The sequence below is a fragment of the Bos grunniens genome, chromosome 2 (assembly GCF_055505025.1).
Source record: "Bos grunniens cultivar Pamir isolate PY7600 chromosome 2, Bosgru_T2T1.0, whole genome shotgun sequence".
In the NCBI taxonomy this organism is placed as follows: Eukaryota; Metazoa; Chordata; class Mammalia; order Artiodactyla; family Bovidae; genus Bos; species Bos grunniens.
The window spans coordinates 29530301-29546528 of NC_141166.1; the positions used below are offsets into that span (position 1 = coordinate 29530301).

The 16228-nt window shown below is 45.1% G+C and overlaps 1 protein-coding gene across 2 annotated transcripts; it reads left to right on the forward strand.

Moving 5' to 3' along the window:
* Positions 1-5666: 5666 nt before the first annotated feature.
* Positions 5667-15614, forward strand: RESP18 (regulated endocrine specific protein 18). Of its 2 annotated transcripts, XM_086338556.1 has the most exons (7): positions 5667-5723; positions 10108-10243; positions 12145-12249; positions 13286-13418; positions 13646-13685; positions 13807-13896; positions 15459-15614. In XM_086338556.1, exons 1-7 carry the CDS (start codon positions 5667-5669, stop codon positions 15507-15509), a joined length of 612 nt encoding a protein of 203 aa, XP_086194682.1. In that variant the 3' UTR covers positions 15510-15614. The 2 variants fall into 2 exon arrangements, with proteins under 2 accessions (XP_086194682.1, XP_086194672.1); XM_086338546.1 differs by lacking the exon at positions 5667-5723 and having other exon boundaries at positions 9998-10243.
* The last annotated feature ends 614 nt before the right edge of the window (positions 15615-16228 follow it).

Genomic DNA, 16228 nt, shown 5'->3' on the forward strand with positions numbered 1-16228 from the left:
TCACAACGTTGCAGCTGATTAAAGCCTCAGGGGAAGACTCCCACCCCCACACTTTCCCTGGCGCTTTCAAGAAGCAGTTTCAGGCTGACCCAAATTTGGATTATTCATGCCGATTTTCAAGCAAACTCTTTCTACAGGTTTGTCTGGAGGCAGGAAGTGGGGTTTAGAATTGACCAGAGTCTCTGAGGTGAGGGAAGTGGGATCCGAACACAGGGCATGGGACATGCAGAGCACAGCCCCTGTTTGCACTGAAGGCCTTGTTTCAGATCGCTTCCTCCTCCCATGGACCATTTCTGAGGTGGGTAAAAGGCAAGGTAGAATAGTAGCTGAACAGCCGCCATCCCCACCCATACCCCTCCTTTCATGGAAGGAAGTCTTCCCCCTAGACCCCAAGAAATCACACAGAGAATAACACGGCCAAGGCTTTGCACATTCAACAGGTTGATACCTATGACCAGTTTGCCCCTGGGAGCAGGGAGATCAGCCCCACCAAACTCCAGCTGTCCCATGCCTCGGGCTTTATCGTTTCTCAAAGCACTTTCATACTGAGTTCATTCGATCCTCACAAATGGGAGCACACTGGAAAGGATCAAGTCCACTGTTTTACTCTGTTCAGGCTTCTATGCCAAAACACCATAAATTTGGTGGCTTATAAACAATGGAGATGTATTTCTCACAGTTCTAAAGGCTGTGAAGACTAAGCTTAAGGCACTGGCAGATCAGGTGACTGGGAAGGGCCTGCCTCCTGGTTCATAGAGGGCTCCATCTTGCTATAACCTCACATAGAAGAAGGGCAAGGGGTCTTTCTAGGATCTCTTTTATAAGGGCACTAATTGCATTCATGAGATCTTGACCCTCAGGACCTAATCAGCTCCCAAAGGCCCCACTTTCAAATACTATCACCTTTGGGGTTAGGACTTCAGACCATAGAACTCAATCACTTATACAGCCCAGAGAAATTAAGAGACACTCCTCTGGTTGTTGTTGCTATTCTTCAGTTACTTGGTCAGCACTCCAGGCTTCCTTGTCCTTCACTGTCTCCCAGAATTTGCTCAAACTCATGCCCACTGAGTTGATGATGCCATCCAACCATCTCATCCTCTGTTGCCCCCTTCTCCTCTTGACCTCAATTTTTCCCAGCATCAGGGTCTTTTCCACTGAGTCGGGTTTGCATCAGGTGACCAAAGTATTGGAGCTTCAGCTTCAGCATCAGTCCTACCAGTGAATATTCAGGGTTGATTTCCTTTAGGATTGACTGGTTTGATCTCCAAGGGTCTCTCTGTAATACGGGCTTAAACATGTTGCCAACCATGTCCTTTCCTCTTATCCTTGCATCTAAGGACATAGCTAAACATAACCCTCAGCCTATTTCTCTATATCTAGTTCTTATTAACTAGGTTGACCCCAATCACCCACTTTGCTTTTTCCCATCATATATTCACTGTGCCTGGCCACTGCAGTGCATGGTTCCTGCCTCAAGGCAGTTGAAGGCTAGTCAGGGAAAAGAGTCGTAGATACAACATATTCATACAATAGTTGTGTAGCTGACCCTGTAGAAGCTTTGTTTCCTGTCCCCTGGCCTATCTCTGTGCTCACATGTAGGTGCAGGTGGAGGGTGTCTGCATGTGCTGACAGCCTCCCATCTCAAGTCTTGGGATTCTTCTCATCTAGTGGATTTTCTGGAATGCCTGGCAAGTTGCCTACTTATGCTCAAGACAGGTTTGAAATATTTGGGGATTAACACCCTCTGGGGCTGCCCTCAACCAATTAAGGACTTAATTTAGTGTATATGTTCCAGTATATCCTTCCCTTGGTGGGAGTCGATCTGAAATAAGTTCTACACAGATCCTCAGGGGTCCCCAGCAAGGTTCACTCCAGTTGCTCACTGTGATGATTAATTTTCTGTGTCAATTTGACTGGGCTAAAGCAAAAACAATACCCAGCTGTGGATGTGACTGGTGATAGAAGCAAGGTCCGGTGCTATAAAGAGCAATATTGCATAGGAACCTGGAATGTCAGGTCCATGAATCAAGGCAAATTGGAAGTGGTCAAACAAGAAATGGCAAGAGTGAATGTCAACATTCTAGGAATCAGCGAACTCAAATGGACTGGAATGGGTGAATTTAACTCAGATGACCATTATATCTACTACTGCGGGCAGGAATCCCTCAGAAGAAATGGAGTGGCCATCACGGTCAACAAAAGAGTCCGAAATGCAGTACTTGGATGCTATCTCAAAAACGACAGAATGATCTCTGTTCGTTTCCAAGGCAAACCATTCAATATCACAGTAATCCAAGTCTATGCCCCAACCAGTAACGCTGAAGAAGCTGAAGTTGAACGGTTATATGAAGACCTAGAAGACCTTTTAGAACTAACACCCAAAAAAGATGTCCTTTTCATTATAGGGGACTGGAATGCAAAAGTAGGAAGTCAAGAAATACCTGGAGTAACAGGCAAATTTGGCCTTGAAATATGGAATGAAGCAGGGCAAAGACTGATAGAGTTTTGCCAAGAAAATGCACTGGTCATAACAAACACCCTCTTCCAACAACACAAGAGAAGACTCTATACATGGACATCACCAGATGGTCAACACCGAAATCAGATTGATTATATGCTTTGCAGCCGAAGATGGAGAAGCTCTATACAGTCAGCAAAAACAAGACCAGGAGCTGACTGTGGCTCAGACCATGAACTCCTTATTGCCAAATTCAGACTGAAATTGAAGAAAGTAGGGAAAACCACTAGACCATTCAGGTATGACCTAAATCAAATCCCTTATGATTATGCAATGGAAGTGAGAAATAGATTTAAGGGCTTAGATTTGATAGATAGAGTACCTGATGCACTATGGAATGAGGTTTGTGACATGGTACAGGAGACAGGGATCAAGACCACCCCCTTGGAAAAGAAATGCAAAAAAGCAAAATGGCTGTCTGGGGAGGCCTTACAAATAGCTGTGAAAAGAAGAGAAGTGAAAAGCAAAGGAGAAAAGGAAAGATATAAATATCTGAATGCAGAGTTCCAAAGAATAGCAAGAAGAGATAAGAAAGCCTTCTTCAGCGATCAATGCAAAGAAATAGAGGAAAACAACAGAATGGGAAAGACTAGGGATCTCTTCAAGAAAATCAGAGATACCAAAGGAACATTTCATGCAAAGATCAGCTCGATAAAGGACAGAAATGCTATGGACGTAACAGAAGAAGAAGATATTAAGAAGAGATGGCAAGAATACAGAGAAGAACTGTACAAAAAAATCTTCACGACCCAGATAATCACGATGGTGTGATCACTGACCTAGAGCCAGACATCCTGGAATGTGAAGTCAAGTGGGCCTTAGAAAGCATCACTACAAACAAAGCTAGTGGAGGTGATGGAATTCCAGTTGAGCTATTCCAAATCCTGAAAGATGATGCTGTCAAAGTGCTGCACTCAATATGCCAGCACATTTGGAAAACTCAGCAGTGGCCACAGGACTGGAAAAGGTCAGTTTTCATTCCAATCCCAAAGAAAGGCAATGCCAAAGAATGCTCAAACGACCGCACAATTGCACTCATCTCACACACTAGTAAAGTAATGCTCAAAATTCTCCAAGCCAGGCTTCAGCAATATGTGAACCGTGAACTTCCTGATGTTCAAACTGGTTTTAGAAAAGGCAGAGGAACCACAGATCAAATTGCCAACATCTGCTGGATCATGGAAAAAGCAAGAGAGTTCCAGAAAGGCATCTATTTCTGCTTTATTGACTATGCCAAAGCCTTTGACTGTGTGGATCACAATAAACTGTGGAAAATTCTGAAAGAGATGGGAATACCAGACCACCTGACCTGCCTCCTGAGAAATTTGTATGCAGGTCAGGAAGCAACAGTTAGAACTGGACATGGAACAACAGACTGGTTCCAAATAGGAAAAGGAGTATGTCAAGGCTGTATATTGTTAACCTGTTTATTTAACTTATATGCAGAGTACATCATGAGAAACGCTGGACTGGAAGAAACACAAGCTGGAATCAAGATTGCAGGGAGAAATATCAATAACCTCAGATATGCAGATGACACCATCCTTATGGCAGAAAGTGAAGAGGAACTAAAAAGCCTCTTGATGAAAGAGAAAGTGGAGAGTGAAAAAGTTGGCTTAAAGCTCAACATTCAGAAAACGAAGATCATGGCATCTGGTCCCATCACTTCATGGGAACTAGATGGGGAAACAGTGGAAACAGTGTCAGACTTTATTTTGGGGGGCTCCAAAATCACTGCAGATGGTGACTGCAGCCATGAAATTAAAAGACGCTTACTCCTTGGAAGGAAAGTTATGACCAACCTAGATAGCATGTTCAAAAGCAGAGACATTACTTTGCCAACAAAGGTTCATCTAGTCAAGGCTATGGTTTTTCCTGTGGTCATGTATGGATGTGAGAGTTGGACTGTGAAGAAGGCTGAGTGCTGAAGAATTGATGCTTTTGAACTGTGGTGTTGGAGAAGACTCTTGAGAGTCCCTTGGCCTGCAAGGAGATCCAACCAGTCCATTCTGAAGGAGATCAGCCCTGGGATTTCTTTGGAAGGAATGATGCTAAAGCTGAAACTCCAGTACTTTGGCCACCTCATGCAAAGAGTTGACTCATTGGAAAAGACTGATGCTGGGAGGGATTGGAGGAGGGAGGAGGAGAAGGGGATGACAGAGGATGAGATGGCTGGATGGCATCACTGACTCGATGGATGTGAGTCTCAGTGAACTCTGGGAGTTGGTGATGGACAGGGAGGCCTGGCGTGCTGCGATTCATGGGGTCGCAAAGAGTCGGACATGACTGAGCGACTGATCTGATCTGAAGGGATGCCCAGACAGCTAGGAAAACGTTATTTCTACGTGTCCCTGTGAAAGTGTCTCTGGAAGAGATTAGAATTTGAAATCAGTAGATTGAGTAAAGAATTCCAATGAAGGGGATTCAAGTTCAATTCCCGGTCAGGGAACTAAGATTCCACATGCCCTGAGACAACTAAGCCTGTGCCTGGCAACTAGAGAGTCCTAGTGTTGCAGCTGCGAGCCTGCATGCTCTAGAGCCCATGCCCTGAAACAAGAGAAGCCTGAGCACAGCAGTGAAGACCCTGTACAGTCAAAAAAAAAAAAAAAAGAGAAAAGGTAAAGAAGACCACCCATGCAGGTAGGCATCATCCAATTCATAGAGGATCTTAATAGAAGAAAAAGATGGAGGAAGGGCAAACTTTCTCTCTTTGCTTGAGCTAAGATGTCCATTTTCTCCTGTCCCTGTACGTCATAGTAAAGAATACTAGTTCTTACACAAAGGGCAGAAGAAAATCACCAGAGGTTTTAAGGAAATGAATAGAATGATGATGTAAATTTTTTTAAAAGACTATCCTAGCACTGTTGGAGAATGTACTGAGAGAGGGCAAGAGTAGAACACACAGATCTGCTAGGAAGTATTGTTTCAGCTCAAGGGATGCTCTGGAGGCTTGGACTGGGCAATTGCACAAGGCTGAGCACCTCTAGCTGGCCATGAACTCTACCCAGAGGAGCTTGAGCCTCAGGGGGAATCCAGACCTGCACACTCACCAAGGGAACAGCTTCTGACTCCTGTCACCATGGCAACTGTGCTTCCTTCGCCCAGATCGGTTGCTAGGGTAACATATCAGCACTGAGTGAGCCCCATGATAAGAACTGGTTACCATGGTGTAGTCTGCAAACAACAATCTGCTGTTCTCCAGGTGAGGGTCCTTGACTGGCTCTAAAACAAAGGGAAAATCAAGGGGCTGGAGAAAAGATCAAACACAGAAGCCAAGGTGAGGCCAGTTTGTGGGGCAGGTGCTGACTCACTGTGCCTCAGGGCTTGCACAAATCAGGACAGTTATTAGAGCCTGTTCTTTATTACGGGAGGAGGAATTTACATTTTAGAGGGGGAGTGATATAGCACATATACACACAAATTGAGAATCCCATGTTTCCTACCATTTTAGGGTTTCTTTGAACTATTTCCTTCTCCAAGCAAAACTTTGCAGCTAATTGAAGCATTTCTGTCCTCCCCACCCCAGCCACCTTGCTATCTACAGGGGCAGTTCTAGGACAGCCTGTTTTTGAAATTTTTAAGTCATATGAAGTATGTTCTCAGGCCACATTGAAATTTAAAAAATAAGTAAATAGCCAAAAAGCCTTTAAAAATCCCCTATAGCAACATCCTTCTAAATAATCCATGGGTCCAAAGAGTCACAAGAAAAATTAGAAAACATTAATCATTGATAGTCAAAACATGAAAAACTAATGCTTAAAGGGAAATGTATAGATCTACATGCCTTTATTGCAAAGAATAAAACATTTAAATCAATGATCTAAGCTACCAACTCAAGAAGTTAGGAAACAATAAGTGAAACTCAAAAAAAAATAGAAGGAAATAATAATAAAGAATGGATATCAATAAAACGGGCAAACCAGAGAGAAAAAGCAATAAGACCAAATGTCAGTTCTTTAAAATGATCAATAATATTTATCTCTAGTTACACTGATGAGTAAAAAGACAGAAAAATACAAAGTATCAAAATCAGGAATTTAAAAAGTGAAATCACTTCAAATTTCTGCAGCTATTTAAAGGATAATAAAGAAATATGAATATCTTTATGCTAACAAATGTGATAGCTTAAATGTTGTGAATAAATTTTTTGAAAAATTCAAGTTTCCAAAAGAGATGTGAAAAGAAATAAAATATCTGAATAGCTAAAGAAATTAAAATTGTAATAAAACTTACTCACAAAGAAATTCTAAGTCCATACACTCAGAAAAATATTAATCATACAGAAACTCTGCTGGAGAGAGTGTGGAGAAGCCTCCTACACTGTTGGTGGGAATGTAAATTGGAACAGCCACTATGGAGGACAGTATGGAGGCTCCTTAAAATATTCAAAATAGAGCTACCATGCACGCACACATGCTAAGTAGCTTCATTCATGTCCGACTCTGCAACCTTATGGACCGTAGCCTGCCAGGCTCTTCTGTCCATGGGATTCTCCAGGCAAGAATACTGGAGTAGGTTGCTGTGTTCTCCTCCAGAGGATCTTCCCGACCCAGGGACTGAACCTGCATCTCAAGTCTACTGCATTAGCAGGCAGTTGTTTTTTGGTTTTTGTTTTACCACTGGCGCCACCTGGGAAGCCCAGAGCTACCATATGACCCTGCAGTTCCATTCCTGGGCATATATCTGGAAGAAAACATGATCCAAAATGATACATGCATCCCAATGTTCATTGCAGCACTGTTTACAATAACCAAGACATGGAAGCAACCTAAATGTCCATTGACAGAGGAATGGATAGAGAAGAGGTGGTACATATATACAGTGGACTATTAGTCATAAAAAAGAATGAAATAATGCCATTTGCAGCAACATGGATAGACCTAGAGATTGTCATACTGAGTGAAGTAAGTCAGACAGAGAAGGAGAAATATCGTATGACCCCTCTTATGTGTGGAATCCAAAAAAAAAAAAAGATACAAATGTACTTATTTAAAAAACAGAAAGAGACTCACAGACTTGGAAAACAAACACGGTTGCCAGGGGGAAGGGTTGGGGCGGAGGAATAGTTAGGGAGTTTGGGGTGGACATATACACACTGCTATATTTAAAATGAATAACCAGCAAGGACCTACTGTATAATACATGGAACTCTGTTTAATGCTATGTGGCACCTTCACAGGAGGGGAATGGGAGAGAATGGATACATGTATATGTATAGCTGAGTCCTTTCTCTGTTCACTTGAAACTGTCACAACATTGTTAATCGGCTATACCCCAATACAAAATTTAAAGAATAAAATAATTTGTATCCAGATCATGTCATCTGTCAATAAAGATAGTTCTAATTTTTTCTTTCAAAAAAATCATACTGAAACTCTTTCAGAGCGTAACAAAAGAGAGAATGCTTTCTGATTGATTTTATGTGGTCTGCCAAATATTTGGAAGAAAACATAGAAGAAAATCTTTGTGAGTTTGGGGTAGGCAAACATTTCCAAGAACCAAAAAAGCTTTAGCCATAAAAGATAAACTTAATAAATGAGATTTCCTCAAAATTAAACATTTTGCTCTTCAAAAAAAAAAGCACTATTAAAAATTTAAAATGAAATGCTCAGAGTTGGAGAAAATATTCACACACCATTCATCTGTTAAAGGAGTTGTATCTGGAAGTATTGGGGATTCCCAGTTGGCTCTGTGATAAAGAATCTGCCTGCCAGTGCAGGATGATGCAGGAGACATGAGTTTGATCCCTGGGTTGGGAAGATGTCCTTGGAGAAATAAATGGCAACACACTCCAAGATTCTTGCCTGGAAAATTCCATGGACAGATTAGCCTGGTGGGCTACACAGTCCATGGGGCTACAGAGTCAGATGCAAGTGAGCACACACACATCTGAAAGTATTAGAGAATTGTGTTAATTAGGGAATAGACATTGTGTTGATTTCCAAATGCTGGTGTAACAAGTCACAGCAAATCAAACTTAGTGCCCCCAAAACAATTTTGTTATCTTATATTTCTGGAAGTCAGAAGTCTAAAATTAAAATGTGTGGACTTCCTGGTGGCCCAGGTGTTAAGATTCTGCCTGCCAATGCAGGGGACACCAGTTTGATCCTTGGTCTGGAAGATTCCACATGCCACGGGACAGTGAAGCCCATGTGCCACAACTACTGAAGTCCACATGCCTAGAGCCAGTGCTCCACAACAAAAGAAGCTACCACTATGAGAAAACTGGGCACTGCACGAAGAAAGTACCCCACTCTCTGCAACGAGGAGAAGTCCACAAGAAGTAACCAAGACCCAGCAGAGCCAAAAATAAATAAATAAATATTTTTAAAGATAATAAATAAAATGTCAGCAGGTCTCTGCTCCTTCTGGAGGTTTAAAGGGAGAAAACACATTCTTACCTTTTCAGCTTCTAGAGGCTGTTTGCATTCCTTGGCTTGGCCCCTTCCTTGAATCACTCCAACCCCTAGCTTCCAATGTTATATCCTCCACTACTGACTCTAACCCTCCTGCTTCTCTCTGTGAAGACCTTTGTGATGATGTTGCACACACTCAGAAAATCCAGCATATTCTCCCCATTTGAAGTGAACTATCTTCAAAGGCTAATCACACCTGCAAAGTCCCTTTTTCTATGTAAAAAAACATGGTCACTATTTCAGGGATTCAGACGTGGACATCTTTGGGGTTCATTATTCAGCCTGCCATAGGTATCATAATGGTATTGTGGCTATGTAGAAAAATATCATTAATTCTAAAAGATGTATATTGAATTATTTAGGAGTGAAATGTCATGGTGTCTGTAAATTACTCTTAAACACTTCAGCAAGTAAAAGAAGCAATTGTGACAAAATCTTAATAACTCTTAAGTCTGGGTGATAAGAATATTCATGTTTCATGTTTATTCATTTGAGTCTTCTCATTTTTAATATTTGAAAACTTTCATAATAAAATTTTAAGTTTAATAAAAAAGATATTCAAATGTCTAGAGCTTAGGAAGCTCAAATATTAGCCTGTAACTAAGAAAGTGTGGAAGCTATGGATCAGTTAGTTATTCAGTGGTTAGTTATTGCAATAGCTCTATTAAAATGGGTACAGTGATTTGAACTAGGATGATGGCAGTGGATGTGGAGAAGATAGTTTTGCATATACTTAACAGGTCAAACCCATGATGGTTGGGGATTTTAAGGTAGGTAAGGGTGAAGTAAGTATCAGGAAAATCAAAATAGACTAGATTCATTGAATGCCAGCTATCCAGTTGCTGTACATATTTAACCCTCACAACAAATCTATGAGGCAGGTGCATTTCACACCAGCATTTTACATGCAAGCCCTCTCTCCAACTTTGGGACTGGGAATAGAGGCAGTAGTCCTTGGGATCTGTTTTATTAAAAGAGGAGTGGGCTCCTAGGTTTGGGTGGCTGTGGGGCCGGTAGGAGCTGGGTAGGCGTAGGCAGGGGCAGGGCCCGCCAGCGATTGGCCCAGCTGCCAAGGGAGGGTTGTGCAGATTCAGTCTGGCTAGCCAGCGGGTGGGAATCGACAGTCTGGCGCAGTCCCTCCGACAGCTGACTGCCATCTCTTCGACTTAGGTGGGGAACCAGCGCAGCAAGCCCGGGAGGATGCAGCGCCAGCCGTGGCTCGGGGGCTTCCGGGGGCTCTGGCTGCTCGTCTGCTTCTTGCTGCTGAACAGCCGCCTGGGGGGCTCCAGCGACGTTAGTGGTCACGGTCAGGAGGAAACCTGGGGTGGGGTGCGGGCAGGGCCAGAGAGTGGTTCTGAGTGAAGTGGGTCTGGGGACCTCAAGGTTAGGAACTTTGGAGGAAAACAATGTGTTTAGGGGGTAAGAAAAGAAAAGTGCGCGGAAGGACGCGCAGGCTTGGAATGGGGCTCGGTGTATGGGATCTGGACCTAAGAGAAGCCGACTCAGGGGAAGATTGGGAATTAGGAAAAAGGACGGAAAACACAGGGGCTCAGGGAAGTAAAACTGGCATGTGCGGCCACAAGAGAAGCAAGACTTGCCGAGGAGCGGGGGAAGAGATGCCTATGCCTCAGGGATAGTCAGGGGCCAGGATCTCTGGACAGTAGGAGCAGGGATCCCGGGTATCCGGGCCCTGGGAGAAGACTGGGCCGAGAGATGAATCAAGACTTCTTTGTAAGCCCCTGGAGCCTGGTATTTGTGATCCAGTTTCCGGGAAGAATGGGAGGGCTAGGCTGGGGGAAAAGAAGATGAGGCGAAAAGGTCCATCTTCTTCCTCCCCCTTCACTGCGCCATCGCTGACTCACATTTGAGCAGCCAGAGACCGACTGCGCAGACTCGAGGATTCCAGCACCCGGAGCTTCGGGCAGACGCCGCAAACTCCTAGGCTGGCGCCAGCTCTGATGGCCCGATTCTTGGGTTTAGAGGCCAGTGCAGAGAATTCACGAAAACCTGTAGGAGGAGGCCCGGTGGGTGGGGGTGGGGAGAGGGTAGAACCCTCAAGCTTCTTAGGGATGCCTAGCTCTCTTTACAGCTCAGAGCTTCCTCCATGCCAGGATTTGGCCACCGCTCAGCACCGCGGACAGCGCCAGGTGCCCCTGTAGGTTTGACTGAGGGTGTCCGGGTCACCCTGCCAGTTCTGGGAACGCTGCCCCAGAGAACGATATCTCCTTCCAGAACTTATATTCCTTCTTAGTATGACGTTTTCCTCCTTCTCAAAGCCAGGGAAATAATAGAATCCATTTAAATAGGGAGGAGAATTTCCTTTCCATAATGACTCATGGTAATTCCACCGTCGAAAACAAACAACACCCCCACACTCAAAAAAAAAGAAAAAAGAAATAAGAAATAAGCAAACAAAAAAAAGACAGACTCCAACCCTACCCCATCTACTTGGAATGAGAAAAGTGTATAGCATTAGGGATTATCTCCATCCCCCTAGCCTTTCCATATGCCCAGTGGCAAATTTTAGCCTTCAGGACAAGGATCCAGACACTCAAAACCTATGCATACCAATACTTTCTTCCTCTAAAGATTTCAGGACTCCTCTCCAATTGTCATGCGTGTGTGCTCATGCGTACTCACATACTCAGTTGTGTCCAGCTCTTTGCGACCCCATGGATTATAGCCCACCAGGCTCCTCTGTCCATGGAATTATGCAGGCAAGAATACAGGAGTGGGTTGCCATTTCCTCCTCCAAGGGGTCTTCCTGACCCAAGGATGGAATGATTCTTTACCAACTGAGCCACACTCCAGTCCCCTTCAATCCCCTCCAGGCTTTAAAGCCTTCCCTAAATGCAATTCCCCCACTTTCCATGCCCAACCTGTTCACCTGATTATCCATTTATGTGTGTGGCTTTTTGAATATCTGCTTACCTCACCCTCCATGGGCTGCTCTTTGCCTGTAAGCTTGGCTCTTATCTGGAAGTTGCTACCAAAAGTGAATGAGGTGGCAGGGGTTAACAAACAGGGAAGGTGGTGATGGGGGGAGGGAAGAATAAAAAGGAAGACCTGAAAAGAGGAGGGGGTCAGGTGAGGGGGACAGGGACCATTGAACCCAGGGGAGATAGTGGAAGGAATCTGCTTTATTTCAACTGGAATTTGGAAGGCTTCTAGTCAAGATCCTTTCTCACACCACTTTTTTGCCCTCAGATGGTCAGAGCCAAGTGGGAGTGGGGCAGCTCTGGCCCCTCCCAGGATTTACCACCCCGGTCTTCAAGCACTTGCAAGTTTTACTCCAGCAGATTACGCCCCACGGTGAGTAAGAGCTAGAGAAGAAAGGCTGGGGCTTTGTTACATACAGAGGTATAGTGAGGGGCTTTTGATCTGAGAACAGGCTTTCTTCCCCTAATGTCTCTACTTGACTCTCTCTATCATGTTCACTTCATGGAGAATGGGGAGAGACCAGAATGGGGATGGACCTGGAAGGGCAGGCTGTTTGCCCTCAAACCCCTGGAAGGGCCCAGCACAGGCTTCTAGAAGAAGCCCCTGGAAAAGGTCAGCATCTAATTCCTTGAGACTAGCCCCAACTCCAGGCACTAGCAGATTTTTTCCAGAACCAGGAATCTTTAAATTCTCAGCCAGGAAAACATACATACACACACACACTTAAACCTCTGAGTAGGAAGCATAATAAATTGTATGACAAATACAAAAGAGGAAGGAAGGGAGTGGGAAGTCCTTTGAAGACAGATGGTTGACCATTTCTTAGAGGAGACTTTCATGAATGAGGGAAGAGTCAGATAGGAAATCTGGCCAGAATTCATATTACTACTATCATTACTGATGTCTAATATGTGTGTAATGCCTTAGCGCAGTCATTCTCAACATGCATCCTCAGACCAGTAGTATCAGCATCACCAGGAAACTTCTTCAAATTGCTAACTCATGAACTTCACCCCAGACCTCCGGAATCAGGAACTCTAGAAGGGAAGAACAGCAATCTGTGCTTAACAAGCCTTGCAGAAGATTCTGATGTACCCTGAAGTTTGGGGATCACTCACTGCCTTAGAGTTTTCACAGCACTCTTCACATCCCGAATCTCATTCAATCCTCACAATAGTATCAAATGAGTTAATGAGAAAAGTACAGTCCTAATCTTAGCCAAATATATATTACATGCCAGGCACTGTGCTAAGCAACTTTTATGTGCCATCTCATTTAATTCTCTCCACAAATTGTGATTCTTTGTCTTACTTTGAGGGAAAGGGGGAGTGTTTGCTTCACCCTGGTCCCTGGAGTGGGCCAGTCAGAGCATCCCAGGTGTTAATTCACCACATCTTTCACCCTGCAGATTTGTTCTGGAAGGATGACATGACCCAGGAAGTGATGACCCAGAAAATGGGTCACACCAGCAAACTCCATCCTGAGGATCCATGTGTGAGGAGTGGGCCAGCAGCCTTCCCCACCAGAACCCCGGGGGTGAGGTGTGTGAAGCCTGTGGTCAGCCCATGCCGTCTAGTGGAGGGATGGAGCAGGGAGGGAATGGGTGTTCAAACTGCAGGAAAGAACTGCCAGGAGTACTCTGTGAATGATTCAGAGGTCCTATCTTGGATCTGCAGGAGAAAATTCCATGAGCCTTAGTGACCTGCAAAGGCAGAGGACAGGGGTTCTGGCAAGCCTAGGTCCCATTTGTCATCCTCATCTCTTCTAGGGGCAAGCAAGAGGAGAAACTTCGACTCCTGTTCCCCAAGGTGAGACTCATGTGTCTTCTCAAGACTTCTAAAGCCCTGACTTTGAGTTCTATCTCTTTTTCTCTGGGGCCCTGACACCCTTTTCAACCTCCTTCTTGACTCCTGGCTTCCCTCCTCACAGAGCCCAATGGTCAAGGTGAACAAGGATCAATGCTTTACCTCCAAAGTGGTTTCAAAGGTTCTGAAACATGAGGTGGCTAACCCAGTCAAGGTGAGAGGCTCTCGCTTTTTCAGGGGAGGTTGGAATTGCCAAGGACATGTTTAAAGGAGGGAGGCAGGTGTGAAGGAGAGAGTGGGTATTGGGCTGTGAACAGAGAAGCTGAAGAAAAGATCTCTCCCAATTGAAGGGTACCCCCACTTTCCTGCCTTTCTCAGACTACTAGTGAACATCCATGTAAGAGATTGGGGTCGTGATGCAGGTTCCAGGCATCTCTAATGATCATCGCAGACAATCATGCATCGGCATTGAGTTTACAATAGACACGGAAAACTGCAGAGTTTTCAATATTGAGTAAAAGGTCCTCCTTTCTCCACACACTCCCTTGTATACAGGAAGTGATAGCAAAGCTTCTTTGGATGAACAGGAGAGAGAGTCCAGAAGACTTCAGCAATTCCTGACTTTGCTCTACTTTGTACCCTGGGCAAGTCACCTGGGCAAGGCTCTGGGTTACCTCCTTAGGAGGCTTGAACTCTTCAGAATCCAGGTTGAAAACACCCATCTAGCCCTCCCATCTATCTTTACATCTGAGACTTTGAGGCCCAGGCTAGTCCAGCAACTTACTCAGGGTTGCATAGGAGGTTATTGGCAGACCCAAGACTGGGCTGAGGTCTCCTGATTCTTAATCCTTTCCATTGCACAGCTCCTGCCCTTCTTTCTGCTCAGACACTGCAGTGGGGATGGGGCTGCCCCAGACATCAGACCTCCACATTGACAAAAGTTTTTTTTTTTTTTTTTGACTAAGACCTAAATTACAAGAAGGTGGTAGCCAACAGAAGATATGAAGGAAGGGCCTCCCAGGAAGAGGACAACACAATGAACATGTCTGGAGACAAGGATACTATGGCATGTCTGAGGAACAGATGGGAAAGTCAGTGGTAGAAGATTAGGTTGGAGAAGTAGGTCCAGGGTTGACCACACACCAGCTCATAGATCTTGGTGAAAGTTTGGATTTTATTCCAAGTGTGGTGGCAAGTTGACTGGGAGATTCTGAGGAGGGGGATATTATAATGTGGTATGATATTAAGAGGCCACGCCAGTGATATCGGGGATGGACTATAAGGAGAGTGAGAGTGAACACTGAGACCTGTAAGGAGCTGATCAATCTGGTCTAGGGGAGACAAAGGTGTTGGCTGTGGAGCTGGCTCTCCAGAAGCAGTCTGCACCTCTGGGGGCTTCTAGCCCCTCATGCTCTCCTAGGAAACCACTTCCCACTCATAGGATGGCAGCTGTGCTTCCAAAGCCCAGATCTTTTGCTGGCTCCACACACCCAGAGCTGAGTGACAGACCCACCTTGAAGAACAGGTTGTTGGAGAGCTTTTGTGAAAGCAAATAAGGCGCTGCCATTCTTCTCTAGCCCAAGCCCAAGGGAAAACCACGGGACAAGAGCTCTGTGAATTCTGTGTGGGAGTAAAGGTGACAGGCCCTCAATTGATGGGCTGAGTCATTGCGGGCTGACTCAAATCAGGCTGTTATAGAGGCATCTGGGGGAGGAGTAGGTGAGAGAGGGGCCACCTCCCCACGTACTGATTCCGATCTTCTGTTTCTGGTTTCAGGGCTTCTTTGAGTCGCCCCCCACTGTGGGCCACAACCTTGTCGCCGACTGAGACTTCATGTGAAGCCTCTTTGCCCCAGTGCCCTCCTCATTGCCCTCCAGAGGGGCAGTTCCGGGATGATCAAAACCTGGATCAATAAAGTGACTTTGATGCGAACACTCTGTGACTTTCCTTGAGGCAGGACAGGTCAGGTTTGGATGTGAGAGAGGTGGGGCCAGAACAGTGACTGGGGTGAGGAGAGCACAGTTTCCCAGTGCTGCTGGAGAGTGCTTCTGTCTTGTTTTCCTTCCAGTGACCATTCCTGAAGTGAGGATACTAAGGGTGGGACCACAGCTGGAATGGCAGCCTTCTTTACACGTATCCAGCCATGCTGTGTGGTCCAGTTGCCCATCCTTCCATGTCACTGGAAAAGACCCTGAGGCTGGGGAAGATTGAAGGCAAGAGGAAAAGGGGCCGACAGAGGTTGAGATGGTTGGATGGCATCACCAACCTGGACGGGCCTGGACTCTGCTGTTTTATAAGGGTCTCCACCTCCAATATTATAGCCCCTGCCAGGGCTGCCCCATTCTTTGTGCTCCCAAAAATCAACACACAGGTGCTACAATCAAAGTGTACACACGTTAAATGATATTTTGCTGACTCTTCCCAGTTTGCTCCTGGTAGCTTGTTCAGTTGCTCAGTCATGTCTGACTCTTTTCAACCCCATGGACTGCAGCACCGCAGTATTCCCTGTCCATCACCAACTCCCAGAGCTTGCTCAAAGTCATGTC